The following is a 17,086-nucleotide window of genomic DNA, read 5'->3' as shown; positions in this document are numbered from 1 at the left end:
TAGCGAATCAACAAGCTCGTCCATCGACCAGTCCACGGGAACTCCTTTCACCAGCCCCATTCTGGTTATGTTGTATGTGGGAATTATAGCTCTATATTTGCATAACTTCAAAACTGGACTAACCAGAAAGTTGTTGGCAGCTTGGGCAGAAGTAAACTCTACAGTAATTTTGTTGCGGCCTATATTTTTGACGCCGTCGTGGATAATTGAACCAATTTTGTGTTTGTGCAAGAATTGACCGAAATTTATAGCCCGTAATGACGCTCCAGAGGATGGGTCCTCCACTTCCCGTGAGACTTGGACGATAAAAGGCCCATTATCATCGTCAGAGTATGACTTGGCGCCTTCGGTGAAGGAAGGATGTATGTAAAGGCTTTGAACGGATGGGTTTACCAGAGTAGGATCAGTTATAGTTTTTTTGGCCGCATATACGTTGGTATCCTCTCCTTGTCGTTTGCGAGACGAGGCTGATGCCCCCGGGTCGGGCGGCTCAGGAGGTGTATCTAGATCCATTTTACTGGAAACACTATAACTACAGACACATAATAAATATTTAACCAACACCAAATACGGTTAGATTTATACGAATATCACCAATAACAACTATTTCTGCTGCTGTGTAAATTCACATAAAACACCGAAATTACACCGGAATCTCACTAACACGTGTGCACAAATTGACAGGCCAAGTTACAGTTCAATATAAACAACACCAAATCCTTTTCAAGACGAGTTTACAGTAAAATCAAAGAAAAATTTGAGAAAACCGCGTCCGCCATGTACGAAGTTTCCCGCCGAAAAAAAAAAAAAAAAAAAAAAAAAAAAAAAAAAAAAAAAAAAAAAAAAAAAAAAAAAAAAAAAAAAAAAAAAAAAAAAACAATTGAAATTATAAAACTATGGCGCCAAAGAATTCTGTTCGGAAACCAAAACTTGACATGTATTCACCACAGACTGTGTAACCATGAACCGTTCGAAGTTAAATTTGATGACTGGAGGCTCATCTTTTTAGCGATTGTTTTTAGGGCACCTAAAAATGATTAAACTGCTCGATTAAATGTGCCCTATTTATCGTCATAACTAGTCATACAGAGATGGTATACTGAGTTCTTAGTTAGTGCTTATCATGTAGTCTAATCGAGACTTTATACTGGCAGCACAATCAAAGTTCGAATTAAAAAGAAAAGACCAGAACTCAGAATAGAAGGGCTGATTTTTTTTTTTAATTAACAAAAAAATATCTGGCTATAAAAAAATAAACATGGTGGACGCAGGCTCAGAATGTTTCGTTATCGGTTGTGGTTTTTAGTTTACTACTAAAGTAAAATGTCCGGCACAAGTAGTTCGGGAGTGCCCAGTGGTGTGGTGCAGAACAGTGCTTTGTCTTTCGTTGCGCATGCGCAGCCGACCAGTTCTGATGGACCCGCAGTAACAGCTGTTGACGCAGGTTCCTCGGAAGAAACTAATAACCAAACAGGTTATTTCGCATATCATTACTAGTAGCAATAACATAATATCCCACTGGTGGAAAACTTTCAGCGTGCATCTGCATACCACAGTCACAGTCATATGAAGATTCTATATGTTTGTGTTCGAAGAACTCAAAAAAGAAGTAGAATGTAAATGTAGAAAAGTAGTAAGACTTGAATAGAATTTATAATCATAATTGACATACCAAGTAGGTGGCCTACCTTTTGGCAAGTGAAAACCATCGCCAATGCTTCAGAGGGTGTGCAAGAAGCGTTGCCAGGCGTCCGGCGACCGATTAATTTTGATTACGTGTCCGGCAAAAATAATCGGTGTCGGAGTCGTCCGGCTTTTGTTAGGCTTTTTACATTTCGCAGAAGAGCGGGCACCTAGCGTGGACGAGCGCGGACTAGTCGACTGTGACTGGTATAACATTCAAAATTTGATTTTTTTGTCCTATCTAATACTGAGACACAAAATCATCATTAATATAGCGTGCCCAGCCTTTTCAACCAAACGTTCAGCAGAACTGGCTGGTCTGTCTAGCTATTAGCATTGGTGACCCTACAACCCTATGTGCAAGGAATGCATCATGTCTGTGCCCATAAATCTTAGGCGTAGGTGTTAAATCTCATGTACTTGTAACTACACTAGAAATCACACCCTTCGGATCTGCCATTACCACGCAGCAAAGAAGCTCTAAGAGTATTTCCCAATTTTTTAAATTTCCCAATTTTTTGTTGGAGCTAAAGGTTGTCTGTTAGTCAGAATTAATAAAGACTATAGTTCGTAGACTTTTCGAGCCACAGCCAATTGGTGCAGTGGCAGGGGCAAAGCAGGGTGCTTTCTTGCTTTTCCACCACGCCAAAAAAAAAAGAGACCCTGCTTTCTTAGCCAAGGCTGTGGATTCGATTCCCACAACTGGAAAATGTTTGTGTGATGAACGTGAATGTTTTTCATTTTCTGGGTGATTTAGTATATTATTCATAAAAATATTCCTCAGTAATCTTAGCTATGCTTACATTGAATCTGGGTGGTGATGTGTGTATTGTCATAGTATATATTTAATGATTACAGATTTTCTAAATTTAAAATGTATATAAAAAAATTCAGAACCAACAGGACTCAAACCTGCGACTCTGGCAATCACAGCCTGAGCGCTTTTTCCAATTAAGCTACAGCTCTCCTACCATTGATGCCGAAATTAGTATATACCTTTTACATCAGTCTTATAGCGACTGTAGCATCATCTAGTAGGAAAAGTTGCAGTTTTGATCTACGTTTTCATAGGTCCATATAACAATGACACATGTTTGAAACAAGAGTTTTTACACTTATTTTTATTAGTGTAAAAACACTGATAATAATAATTCCAGTTCAATTGTTTGATAAGATTACAGAACACTAATAACATTAAATATGTAAGGGCAACCTTAAAGAATTTTGTTTTAAAATAACTTTATCAGAGAGAATGTTGCGTGGGGTTGGGATCTGGTATGTCATCTATGTACAAGTTGTAATCATAAACTTGCTATCTAACTGTTGTGTACTGACTACTGGTAGGGTTGTGATGGCAACTTAAATAATAAAAAAAAAATGTTTTTAAAATGAATATCATTAATCTATACCTTGTCACATAAACTCTGTGTGGTTTGAGATGAGTTGAGTGACCTAGTTGTCGTTAAATGTTTTACTCTTAAGTTGACGAATAAAAAAAAAAATTACAGGTTTTCTTTTTCTAATTAGCACTTCTTTTCAGATCGTCTTATGCCGGCAGGCTTAAAAACTCTCTATGATGCGTGCTTCAAAGTATACCCAGACCAGCCCAATCCTCTGCAGGTTACAACAAGGTTGAAATATTGGTAAGTTCACAAAGATTCCCACCAATCCGCACTTGGCCAGCGTGGTGGGCTTTGGCCGAAACCATTCTCATGTGTGGGAGACCTATGCCCTGTAGTGGTACATCTAGTATAATATACATAAAAGCAAAAAGATCACTAGGAGTGAAAAAAAAAAACTATATAACACTGTCAGGTAAAAAATAATTTGTTCTTACTTACAGGCTAGGTGGTCAAGACCCCCTGGACTACATAAGCATGTACTGGAACCCTGGGAAGCCTGATGAAAATATACCATCGCATTGGCATTATGTTAGGTATTATCATTTAATTATTACATGTCGATTGAACACTTGAGTTTCTTAGAAACTCTATACAGCGCTGATTTATGCATCATTCCCAAATGAACGTTCATCTGTTATTCTAAGATGTGTAACCAAATTATGAAATACTGGTGGAGGGTGCATAAAGATATTTCATACGGAAGTACACCCACCTCGCCCCGTAAAAATATTATATCAAAAGAAGCTAGCTTAGTCCAGAAGTGTTTCTTGAACAGGCAGTTACTCACTTCACTTAATTTAGCATTTGTGAGTAATTATTTTACCTCTAATGTTCTAAGCGTTTAACGTTAAAGGAAGAAAATGGGAAAAGTTTGTGTGATAGCAAGATTTCACGAGTGTGAAGTCTGTTTTTGGACACAATGCACCGGATGCAGTAATTATAAATTGACGGCCGACTGGCGCAGTGTGCAGCCACCCTGCTTTCTGAGTCCAAGGCTGTGGGTTCGATTCCCACAACTGGAAAATGATTGTGTGATGAACATGAATGTTTTTCAGTGTCTGGGTGTTATCTGTATATTATTCATAAAAATATTCATCAGTCATCTTAGTACCCATAACACAAGCTACACTTACTTTGGGGCTAGATGGCAATGTGTGTATTGTCGTAGAATATATATATATATTTTTTAATAATGGCTGAATGAGGCTTCTGTATTTTCTTACTACAGAGGTCTATTGGTTAAAGAGGTTATTTTTAAATAAATAATTAAATATATTCCTACAAAACACATGTAACTTGACTTTGTTTGACTCTTTTGTTAATATAGTTACCAATATTACTAAAAGTATTAAAAATTCTCATGCAAATATAACTCTTTGTTTATTAGATTTATTAGATTAAAATTTTATTTATTAGAATTATTTACTTTTTAATACAACAGTTTTTTAAATTTTAGCTTTTCTATTTAAGTGTAATGTTTTATTAAAAGTAATCACAGCATATGAAAATATATAATGAGTTACAGTTATATTTTAAATATATAATAACACCATATAATGAAAATAAAAGGTATTGTGAATGAGAATATAATAATAAAGTATCTCACACACTAAAAAAATAAATCAAGGAAACAGCAAGTAAGGCTCAAGTGATCAATGATAAAATGCAACCTTGTCCGCAGCTTTGGCCTGTCAGACCTTCATGGAGACGGCAGAGTGCATCCCGAACCTGATCCCATAGAGAGATGTTCAGGGTATGGGTTAGAGCTCACCTTCAGGCTAGCGAGTGAGGCGCGGGAACCTCCCCTGTGGCCTGCCGCCTTGCTGCAACAACTTGCAAGATATATATTTACCACTGGTGAGTTGCATGACCTTGGGCCCAAGTGAAGATGTAATATGCACATTTCACTTAACCTCGCCCAAACGTATTATATAATTACACACCTTAATGTGTTCAGTTCGCCCTTACACCCATAATACATTCACTCACCCACTACCTAAAATACAGCCGTTCACCCATTTAAACACACTAACCGCTAATGCGTTAAAGCCCACATAGTCAATCATACAAACACAGAAAGACACACCCTTAAAATACTCCAATCCATGGAAACAGCATTCTTATCTATTTGTTGAAATATGATATGCTATGGTATTTACTACTGATGAGTTATATCACCTCTAGAAAAATGTATATTAATAGGGTACGTAATATTATGGAGGGTAGAGATAAGGAGAGTCATCTATGTATATGAAAAAGTGTCGTCAAAATGTATTAAATTAGGATGGCGCCACATTTGCATCAGGGTAACTTTTAAAAGAAGCGCCAAATATAAATATTGTTAGAGTAGGCTTGAAAAATAAACAAGGAAGTATGGAGATACAAGGAAGTAAGGTTATATTTACCACAATATTTTGTACAACGTAAGTTGTTTAAATTCTCAATAATTAACTACTTTAGTCGATAATGACATTAAATTTTTTAACTCGGCATACTTCAATTCATCTACGATTGCTACATTCATACCATACCCTGTGCATCCCGCTGGTGGATTCCCCCTCCATTGTGGAGGATTTTTGAACTGTTATTTAGCGCATACACTGGACACTTGTTCAACTTTTCTCCCATATAAGATGACTCTCCTTACCTCTACCCTCCATACGTAATATACACATTTAAGCTAACCTCACCCAATCGTGTTTTATAGTTAAACATGAAACGTTTACGGTAATAACTGAAATACACTTACTCCCTCACCCACTAAAATACACTCACTCCCTCGCCCACTAAAATACACTCACTCCCCCACCTACTAAAGTTCGCCCTACTCATACGCCGATAACAACGCTTGCAGGTTTCCTCACGATGTTTTCTTTCACAGTTAAAGCTGTGATATTTGAAATTGCTGACAACTAAAAACGTAAACGGTTTGTCGACCTCCGCACTGAGCGCAGCGGTGAGCGCTGTGGATTTAAGTTGGAGTTCCCGGGCTCGATTCCCAGCAGGGGAATTTATTATTTCTGAATTTTCTCTGGTCTGGTCTGGTGGGAGGCTTCCGCCGTGGCTCGTTCCACCCTAGCGACAAAGACGTGCCGCTAAGCGATTTAGCGTTCCGGTATGATGTCTTGTAGAAACCGATAAGGGGTTTGGGTTAAATATAACTGCCATATACCCTAACAGGTTAGCCCGCTACCATCTAAGACTGCATCATCACCTACCACCAGGTTGGATTGCATTCTAGGGCTAACTTGTAGTTTAATTTTAAAAAAAACTTCGGCACATACCTCTTGATCGAACTCGGTCCCTCGAAGCTCTAACCACTAGAGGTTGTCATCGCTTGTTACAAATATATTGAAGATCTGTCCACCAATCTGCACTGGGCCAGCGTTGTGGACTGCGGCCTTAAACCCTTCTCATTGTGGGAGGAGAGTGGTGCCCTGTCGTGGGCTGGTAATGGTATGATATGATGGTGACGATGATGATGATGATTGAAGATCTATAATATAGAGCTGGTTTTTTATGTCGAGTGTATTAGGTATGGGAGTTATTAATGGTTTTGTTGTCAGGCAATAAGTTCTGCGCGGGTGACCACGTGTCGTGGCACGCGGCGCTGGACGGGTCGGAGTCGCGCGTGCGGCACCTGCTAGTTGCGGACGATCCGCAGCTGGCGTCTGCGGATACGCCGCATGGCACCGTCACATTCCTGCAAGTGAGTGTGTAGCTAAGCAACAACTTGGTAACAAAACACGTGAACGTGCAATTCAAACTTCACAAATTCTTAATTCATCCAAGCATATCACAGACATACAACGTGAAATCTAATTACGAAATAATGTTGAAGGATGCGTAAGTATATCTAACCAAAAGAAGCATATTTATTTTTCCATATAAAGTAATTCGAAACATTCGAAGTGTTTACTTATGACAACCCTATTGAAGATCAAAGACCGACACGCGCATAGTACCCACGCTTTGCGCTTTGATTTTACTTTTGCATTTGATGCTAGGACTGTATCTGATTTGTTTTAGTGTAAACTATGGCAATGGTTTACTTAAAAACTATGAGCGTTTCGGTGTCACAGATAAGTCTCAGAAACCGTACATAATGTACCTCTAAAGCCTGTGAAATATAATTTCGGTTTTCATTTACACGTTGTATACATGTTTTCATTATTGTGAGGTGATATCAGGTGATAACTACATTCGTTAACTTAAACCTTATGACAACCCTATTGAAGATCAAAGACCGACACGCGCATAGTACCCACGCTTTGCGACGCGTACCCATTAAAATTAAAGTGTCAGGAGTCATTTGATTTTACTTTTGCATTTGATGCTAGGACTGTACCTATCTGATTTATTTTAGTGTAAACTATGGCAATGGTTTACTCAAAAACTAAGTCTCAGAGACAGTACATAATGTACCTCTAAAGCCTGTGAAATATAATTTCGGTTTTCATTTACACTTTGTATACATGTTTTCATTATTGTGAGGTGATATCAGGTGATAACTACATTCGTTAAACCTAAAGCAAGGCAAGTTGCAAACGCGCACTGGCCAATAGGGTGATGATATAACAACAGTACCACTGAGAGAGCCACGTGCATCAAATAGGAATGAATTGACATTCATATCTTAAACACTCATACCATATTGTGCAAAAATGAAATAGGTAATAACAATCAATATTGTTCAGAAAAACTAAATTTTTAACACAATAGACAGGTTTATAATGTATCATTTTTATATTGACATAAAAGCTGTCGCATAGGTTATCAAGGCATCACCTTCGCACGACCCTAGGCTTTGGAGTTTTGACTGTAGAGCCAAAGTAAAAAAACCCTAAGGGCTAGTTTTAGACAATCATAAACGTAAGCTTATAGAAAAGTCCTATTATAGTATTAAGGACTACGGCAACGATAAAAATGCTTTGGTGTAAATTGTTGCTCTAACTTGCTTCTTTAATAGTTTTTAAATGACAATGTGAGATGGTGATAACGAAAAAAAAATAACAACCGGCTAAGTTTGTTGTGGGCTTCTTCTTAGACCAGGGCGCGTTTGGAACCCTCGTAGCTAAGTTGACGAATTTATTTATCGCCATCAACTCACTCCTATGTCATATTTTACATGTAATGTACGCATCAAAAGTGCCATGTATGGGCCTATTTGAATAAAGAAATATTTTACTTTAACTTTGGCTTTGACATATTATGATAACCTGATGTAATTTGACAGATTATTATTACTCAACATTTGCAAAATTGGTTCGACCAGTGCCTTCCGCTCAACTATATTATAACCTTACCTTTTGTGACTTCACAGATGGTTGGTTGCACGAGCCGGGAGCTTCGGGCTGCACAGAGGGGCTCGGGTTTTGAAGTCCTCAAGGCGTTAAGTGAAGACTCACGGTAAGATTTCAGGCCTCATGTCACAAATGGATTTAAAGATTTTGATGAATTTCGGCTTGATGACAGAATTAAGAAGAACTGAATTTATTTATTTCAAGTAGGCCTATTTTTAAAGCTTCGTTTGGAACGACAAATCTGTCTGTTTGTAGTGATTCTACCACTTTCTCTTCTACTGAGAAGAAACTGACAAAAATACAGTTGCTCTTTTGTAAATTTAACAATGTAACAAAACGACTACCGAGCATAATACTCACTCACCCACAGATCAAACTATTAATCAAAAAAATACATTTGATCACCCACCCACCAAAACAGGCTTACTCACACATACGTATAAAATATCCCCGATACCTTTAATCCTGTCAGGCCTTTAAGCCTGCATTACCACTTACACTCAGGTATGATAGAAAAAATACACCCACTCACCCATCGACCTACCGATTTAAACACTCCTCTTTTTTTGTCAATTAATGAATATTTAGCTTTTGATATTAGAGAAATTCATAACCAAGGTTTTTTTATCGTTTAAGTAATCCTTAATATTATAATAGGATTTTTCTGTAAGCTTACGTTTTATATAAACTTTGAACTTATTGAGAGACATCTCAAAGATTTCATTCGGTAATTTGATATATAATAATATACAATTTCCCTTGAATTAATTACTGAGTATACTCCCTTATATATTGTTGTGTTATATGTTATTTTTAATAACAAATATTATTTAAAAATCCAAAGAAAATCTACCAGGCGGTCATAGCTTCAAAAGGTTTACATTTTATTGCTGTTGTTTATAGATGCGGCGGCAGATGGTTGGTGACCAGAGCGCAAAGGAGGGTCTCCGCTCGAATGGGCTCCGCCGCCAGACGCGCCGCACACCTCGCGGGTGTGTCTGCCAGGGTGCGATGGCAGAAACTTTCGGTAAACTATTCATAAACTACTTGCGCGCCGGTACTCCCAATGAGTATACAAACAGATTTAGTAGTTATAGAGCTATTTGTGGCATAGCTCGTCCGGGGAAGTACTATCGCCATGCTTTTCTGCCGCCAAGCAGCAATGCGTTGTTCCGGTCTGGGTTTTTTTTTAATTTTCACTTCCAAGAATATGTGTACCAAGTTTCATGTGGATCGGTTAAGTAGTTTTTGCGTGAAAGCGTAACAAACAAACTTACATTGGCATTTATAATATTAGTAGGGATAGGGATATTATTCACAAATATTGATCAGTCATCGTAGTACCCATAACACAAGCTACGCTTACTTTGGGGCTAGATGGCAATGTGTGTATTGTCGTAGTATATTTATTTATTATTTATTTATAAACACCGCAAATAATCTCTGCTATAGAGCTAAACAGTGAATCCAAATGCACTTTTCAGTTTATCTAATTAAATGTTTAAATAATTGAAGTAAATAGATACTACATTGAAATTGGTTGCTTAATTAAGGCGTTAAGGAAGGACTAACAAACAAAAAAACTAATTTTCGCATGTATATCATTCAGTAAGTATATAAAATTACACTATACCACAATTAAATCATCTTACTCACATCCTGGGGTAGCTGGAAGAGATCTCTTATAGAGATAAACTTTGCTTTGTACACTGTATGTATCCTGCAGATACATCCTGGTTCAGATTTGTGAGCAAATCAGACCGCGAAGTGCACGTATTCAGAAAGGTTCTCGCATAAGTAGACTCTTATATAATTGGAATCGGGTAAGCGTTAGATAAATCCCTTTCTTGGAAGAATTATTATTACGTTGTTTGGTTTAACTTAAATATCCACAAATATTAGTTCAAGTTAAGATGAATAATTTGTCATAGTCCCCTATAGAAATTATGTTGAAATACGTTAATAGAATTTTTTTTTTTCGTTTTTTTTTCTTTCTTTCTTTCTTTCTTTTCTTTTTTTTTAAGATATACACTTGCGAACATGCCATCCCCACCATAAACGCATAGTTTCTAAAGGGGATGGATAATTATGTTGGAAAAATATTTGTTACTTTTATTTTGAACAATAAATTAAAAAAAAAAAAAAAATGGTCTTTTTAAGCAGAAGATCTAAGAACCATGAAATTCAACGTAAGTGTACTGTGAATTAGACTTTGACAGGTTTTGTCACGATACAGTTACAAATAAATTCAGTGCAAAAAAAAAAAACTATTAAAATATAACAACCTAAGAAAACAAAATATTAAACGAGCACGAGTACGTATACAGTATAATTTCACTAATCCGGCACTTCGATAGATCGGCACGTCCAATAATCCGGCACCCTCCGCCCACGCCTCCCTTTCCCCTCTATACCTGTGCGCTTTGGTCGCAGCGTCATCGACTAGCGGTCTAACCTCAAAACTTATCTAACGTGCTAACGTATTGTTTCTTTCAAGTGTGACTAGTTTATAGTTAAAAATGTCAAATAAACGGATTACATACATTTATTCTCTCTAAGAAATGATTTATTTTATTTATTACCGATGACTTTTTCAGTATAACCCAGTAATCCGAACATTCCAATAATCCGGCACGTTCCGGTTTTTAATAGTGCCGGATAAGTGAGATTACACTGTACTGCCAAACAAGACGCTGAAGTTTTACCGAAATGGATTCAAGGAGGTTAAATAAATATGTAATAATAAATAAATAAATAAAAATAAATAAATAAATAAAATTATTGTCTTTTACAGAACCCGGATCAATCCAGCTCGATGTCGCCGAGCGTGGAGAGACAAATCAAAGAGACTCTGCAGCGAGGTCTCAGCAGCATGAGCGATAGAGGCACTGAAGGTAGAGTTGTTAAGTTGTCTGGTGGGAGGCTTCGGGCGTGGCTGGTTACCACCCTAGCGACAAAGAAGTGCCGCTAAGCGATTCAGCGTTCCGGCACGATGACGCGTAGGAAGTAGGAACCGATTAGGTATGAGTTACTTCCGTATTTCCAAACAGGTTAGCCCGGTACGATCTTAGACTGCATCATCACTTACCACCAGGTGAGATTGCAGTCATAAACTTATAACAAAAAAAAAAAACACCCGGCTAAGTTTGTTGTGGGCTTCTTCTTAGACCAGGACGCGTTTGGAACCCTCGTAGCTTTAGTTTTAAGTTTACGAATGTGGTTATCGCCATCATCTCACTACCGTGTAATTCTTATGTACGCATCAAAAGTGCCACCTGTGGGCCTACTTGAATAAAGATATTTTTGACTTTGACTTTGACTTAACGAATGGCCTTGACCCCATTGTTCTATTGGTATTACTATAAAAACAAAAAAAAAAATACCATCAGATAACATTGCAGCCATGGATGGGTTATCTTGTAGTGGAATCAAAAATATGGTCCTTCGAGCCGGATACGTGATTTTTTTTTTGTTAATTGAGTTAATATTTTCAACAGGTCACAACATGTCTACAGACAGTTTCGAGATGTCGAGCATAGAACGCGCATTGCCGCAACTGCCCGAAATGATGCAGGTAATACAAGTTACTAGCTGACTCCCGCGACTTCGTTCGCGTGGATTAAGGCTCTTTAGTTCCCGCGGGAACTCGCTTATATCCCGGGTATGTAAAGGGTAGCCTGTGTTCTATTCCATGTCAAAGGCTACACGCATGCCAAATGCCATCCGAATCCGTTCAGCCGTTTTTGCGTGATTGAGTAACAAACATCCACACTTTCACATTTATGATATTAGAAAGAAGTTATATTATTTTTAGTGTTATTTGACCCGTGTGGTGCCGGCGGATCAGAATACAGTATAACATACTTTGTTTTAGAAGCCACTTTTTTGAACAACACTTTTAAGAATAAACTCTTTGCGATCGAAAAAAAATATTATGCAAATCTGTCACTAAATGACGTAGTTATGCATGAAAATAGAAAGGAGATTTTCACATAGGACATTTATTATACCTTGATTATGTTTATTTTTATTATCTATATGTTCATATATGTGTATGATTGAGTATATATTAGTTTATTATTTTATATTTATTTATTATATTTTTCTTATTTGTGCAATTTTGTTTATGTATTTGTATTTAGCTATTTGAATGTACGTTTATAATAATTTTACACCACCTGTCCGCTCTCTCTCATCTTGTCCTAATCCAAAGGTTGCCTGGCAGAGATCGCTACTTAGCCATAAGGCCGCTTTTTGTATTCTACTTCTGTCTTTGTATTTCTTTTGTTTTTTTATTTTCCTAACTTCATTGTGGTGTACAAATAAAGAGTTAAATAATAATTGTAGGTACTTATAAGGTGCCTTCATGGAATCTATCTCATTTTGAAGGGTTTAATAATTACAACACTTTACCAAAAACATTAAAAGTCTAGTTCGCCGGATTTCAGAGTTACAAGCAAATGAAGTTCGTGAATTAAGGTTATTTTTGACACATGCGATTATTGTACTTCGATTGATGGTACTGTTTACAATACGTAATCTTACGTTTAATTTTGTTTTGTTTTTGCGTACACAAGTGACGTACCACTATTGATTTTTTTGTGTAGATTTAAAAAAGATGACGGAAATAATAGAACCGTGGGCTACATAGTACATTTCACCATATAAATATATTTAAGTTTATTTTACACATTTTCATATTTAAGTTTATTGTATACATATATACAAACACTCATATTAACAATTTACACACAATATTTATATACACATACATATGCACACATTACATTCATACTATCTGACATACGACACTTACACAACACAAAGTTAGCGGACGAATTTAATTCGCGCGCGTACTCGGGTGAAACCAGTAAAGGCGTGCACGGCGACCAGGGCAGCGTTGTATTTGATATCGTACCCTGTGTGCTCACAGACGTTTGCGACATGCCAAAACCTTCAGTCTATAATACATAATAAAAATAACGTAAAAATAAATTACGGCCCTGCTACTATAGTGTTTTTCACACACAAACGCATACGGAAAAATAACTTGTTTCAAAGAAAAATAACTGTATCAAATGAAAGGGCTTGACTAGTAGAATAATGTACGCTTTATTGAAAGTCTGGAAGTTTGAATAATATACAGATAAACACCCAGACGCTGAAAAACATTCATGTTCATAAAACAAACATTTTCCAGTTGTGGAATCGAACCCACGGCCTTGGTCTCGGAAAGCAGGGTCGCTGCCCACTGCGCCAATCGGCCGTAATTTTTTTTTATATATAAATAATGTTAATAAATATTGTTTTTTTCCCAGGGTTCTTGGCGTGGTGAAGACGATGTGGAGTATCTGGAAGGAGTGCATCTGATGTTGAACGCGGAGGGTGCGAGCCTGTGGCCACTAGCCATCGAGTGTGTATTTTTTTTATATCACCACAAGTCAGCCTTTGACTTATCTGGGTAACTGATGAAATCTAAGATGGTAGCTTGCTAACCTGTTAGGGAGTATGATAGTATACCACTAATCGGTTTCTGAGCGACACCGTACCGGAACGCTAAATCGCTTAGCGGCACGTCCTTGTCGGTAGGGTGGTTACTAGCCACGGCCAAAGGGTTCCATCAGACTGGACCAGAGAAAGTTCAGAAATTATAAATTCTCAAATAGGTTCGGCCGGGCGTCGAAGCCGGGACCATCCATTTAAAATCGCTGCGCCGTCCCGGTCGTCATTATGTAACATGGATTAACAGAACTTATTAGTAGTAAACACGCTAGTGCGTTAGGCTCGCACGAGTACACGCGCGCACACACACAGACACACATACGCACGCACGCACACACAAATATTAGCATTTTCACATGCTGCGACGAATACATTTTTATTTGATTGTTTTAGATCGATTTGGCTTAAGTTTTCTTTTTTTCTTAACGTCTTGTTCACACTGTTATGTTATTAACTCTTTTACATATTTATTAATTCAAAATACCTAATTATTTTGTTATTCCCTTAATTTGCACACTACAAGTTAAAAGAAAAAAACGGAAGAAGAATGAAAAAATCCACACAGAAGCAGTAAACCAAAGGCGGGTTATCGCCTAGTAGCGATCTCTGTCAGGTTACGTTAGGATAAGGAAAACACGAGGATATCAGACTGCATGTTATGCATAATTAAATAAATTATTAACTTAAAAAAAAAAACATTATTTTTTTTGGTCCTGTACCATCACATATTTATTTGTTTATTTATTTATTTGTTTATTTATTATTTATTTATTTGTTGTTACAGCGGGCGGGTGCTGCATGATCGCCACTTCACGTGGCGCCAAGGTCCGCGCGCCGTCACCATACTCCCCCCCAGCGTGGCCGGAGCCCTAGTCACTGAACAGAAGCCCTACGCCACCAGGGGTGACTGGTTACAGGTAACAAACATTTATATCACAACTCTTTGGTAAATTGTAAGTTGGTCTACAATATTACATTAATAAGTTTTTTCATTTTTTGTTTAGTTTTATAAGAGTTGTTGTGGTAACCTTTTTGTTGTTTGATTGTCCATTAAATAAATAAATAAATAACATAACTTCTCGTGTTATAAAAACCACTATTTTAATTTTCAGATTCTAATACCGCCGGATTTAGCGCAAGAAATGTCAAAACAACTCTCCGATCTCTCCCGTCTGGCGGATAGCGACTCGGAGAGCGAAGGGGAGGCGGAGAAGTCTCCGCGGCCCTCCCTCCCACTCGTGTACAGCTGGCCAACACACAGACTGACACTTTCTATTTTGCACGATATGGAGATATTGTACTGAAGAGAATAGTATTTAAATTATCACTTTTACCGGATTTAGAGGAATAATTATAATCTCAAAGACGCAAAGTATATAAGGAGCAGTGGCGTGCACCTCATACAGGCGTAGAAACACTGCCTACCCAAATAAAAATATCACTCCTAAAGCAGGATGATTTTTGCATTTTCTGCCAAGTTTCTGATTTAAATATTAATAATCAAGATACTACGACAGCACACACATTGCCATCTGGCCCCAAAGTAAGCGTAGCTTATGTTATGGGTACTAAGATGTCTGATGAATATTTTTTTGAATAACACACATAAATATTTAGAATATATGTAAACACCCAAACGCTGAAAAACATTCATGCTCATCACACAAACATTTTCCAGTAGTGGGAATCGAACCCACGGCCTTGGACTCAGAAAGCAGGGTCGCTGCCCACTGCGCCAGTCGGCCGTCAAATTTGTACTTCTACTGATAAGGAGAGAGCTATGCTTTAACGTTAAGGTACGATGTCGCGTAGAAATAAAATAATAAAATAACTGTCATACGCCTAACAGGGTAACCCATCAGGTGAGATTGCAGTCAATTAAAAAAAGAAAAAATTATGCAATGAAATATCAGTTACAACGTTGAAGGAAAACATCTTGATGAAACCTGCATGCCAGAGAGTTCTCCATAAAGTTCTCAAAGGCGTGTGAAGTCCACCAAACCGCACTGGGGCAGCGTGGCGGACTACAGCCAGTGGCTCCATATATGCACAAAAGCACTGCATACCCTAAAATTGATATATAACCCGTATAGGAAAATTTTAGCAGTTATATTAAATTTTCCTGCAGTATGCATACCCTGGTATGGAACCCAATGCACACAACTGACTACAGCCTAAACTAGGGTTACTATGGGAAGAATTAAGACCGACTCCTTATGAAATGAAGATGAAATACTCTATACCCCTTAGCTCAGGTACCTCCTTTTCAGAGACCTAGTATGATATGACAAATAACTTTCAGATTTTCATATACAAAATATATATTTTTTGAAACACTTGATGAGTTTTTTATTGGCTACCCTCATTCTTTACCTTCGACGTACTTACCGAGGCCCGACATCGCCAGTCGGGCGATCTGAGTGCCATGTGTGTTTTACTATCAAAGTTTACGTAATCGATCGCGTTAACGTTACGTTTAAAAATTCCAAAATGTTTTATTCATGTAGAAGGTCTAGTCTCTTCTTAGAGCAGGGCGCGTTTGGAACACTCGTAGCTTTAGATTTAAGTTGGCGAACGAAGTTATCACCATCCCCTTACAATTATGTAAACACATATGTATGAACGCTTCATAAGTGCCTGCGATAGGCGTACATGAATAAAGAAAATTTGAATTTATTAAAGGTAGGTATTTAAATTAAAATCTTTTTTTTTTTTTAACAAATTTCAATTTTATTTCAATAACCGTTAAACGAATTATATATTCATAAGGTAAGCTGTCCACAAAACTAAAATAACACATAAAATAGTCCGAAGGAGACGCATCATTTATTTTAAACTAATTCTGATGCATTATTCTCTATACAGTAGTTTATGTAGTCCCATTGTCCCTGTTAACAGGGATGCTGCGATTTGAATATAAGTAATGATCAATGTCAATTTATTAAGCACAATATATGTTGATCCATATTAAAGTGATAGTTATGGGGGCGATGGGACATTTTGTCAAATAATTTTATTCAAATCCTACTGCCCCTCTTAGCGAGGACAGATAACGGGGACAGTGGGACTGTTTTTAACAATAAATTAGATGTAGTCCCATCGTGGTGTAGATTTAAATCGTTTAAAAATACTCAAGCCCCCAAGTAATGACAGATGCCAGTGTTAGAGAACGATATAGATATCCAAGTGCCCCCT

The 17,086-nt window shown here is 37.4% G+C and overlaps 1 protein-coding gene across 1 annotated transcript; it reads left to right on the top strand.

The window, feature by feature from the left end:
* The first annotated feature begins 1,156 nt into the window (after window positions 1-1,156).
* Window positions 1,157-15,490, top strand: LOC120635373 (suppressor of fused homolog). The gene is made up of 12 exons (XM_039906371.1): window positions 1,157-1,474; window positions 3,224-3,326; window positions 3,527-3,619; window positions 4,768-4,943; window positions 6,653-6,795; window positions 8,410-8,495; window positions 9,293-9,416; window positions 11,184-11,283; window positions 11,887-11,963; window positions 13,708-13,802; window positions 14,676-14,808; window positions 15,004-15,490. Exons 1-12 carry the CDS (start codon window positions 1,324-1,326, stop codon window positions 15,193-15,195), a joined length of 1,473 nt encoding a protein of 490 aa, XP_039762305.1. The 5' UTR covers window positions 1,157-1,323; the 3' UTR covers window positions 15,196-15,490.
* Window positions 15,491-17,086: the final 1,596 nt, after the last annotated feature.

This window comes from Pararge aegeria, chromosome 26, assembly GCF_905163445.1.
Source record: "Pararge aegeria chromosome 26, ilParAegt1.1, whole genome shotgun sequence".
NCBI classification, from domain to species: domain Eukaryota; kingdom Metazoa; phylum Arthropoda; class Insecta; order Lepidoptera; family Nymphalidae; genus Pararge; species Pararge aegeria.
The sequence above is the reverse complement of the archived record's forward strand: the minus strand, read 5'-3'. Positions and strand labels throughout refer to the sequence as shown.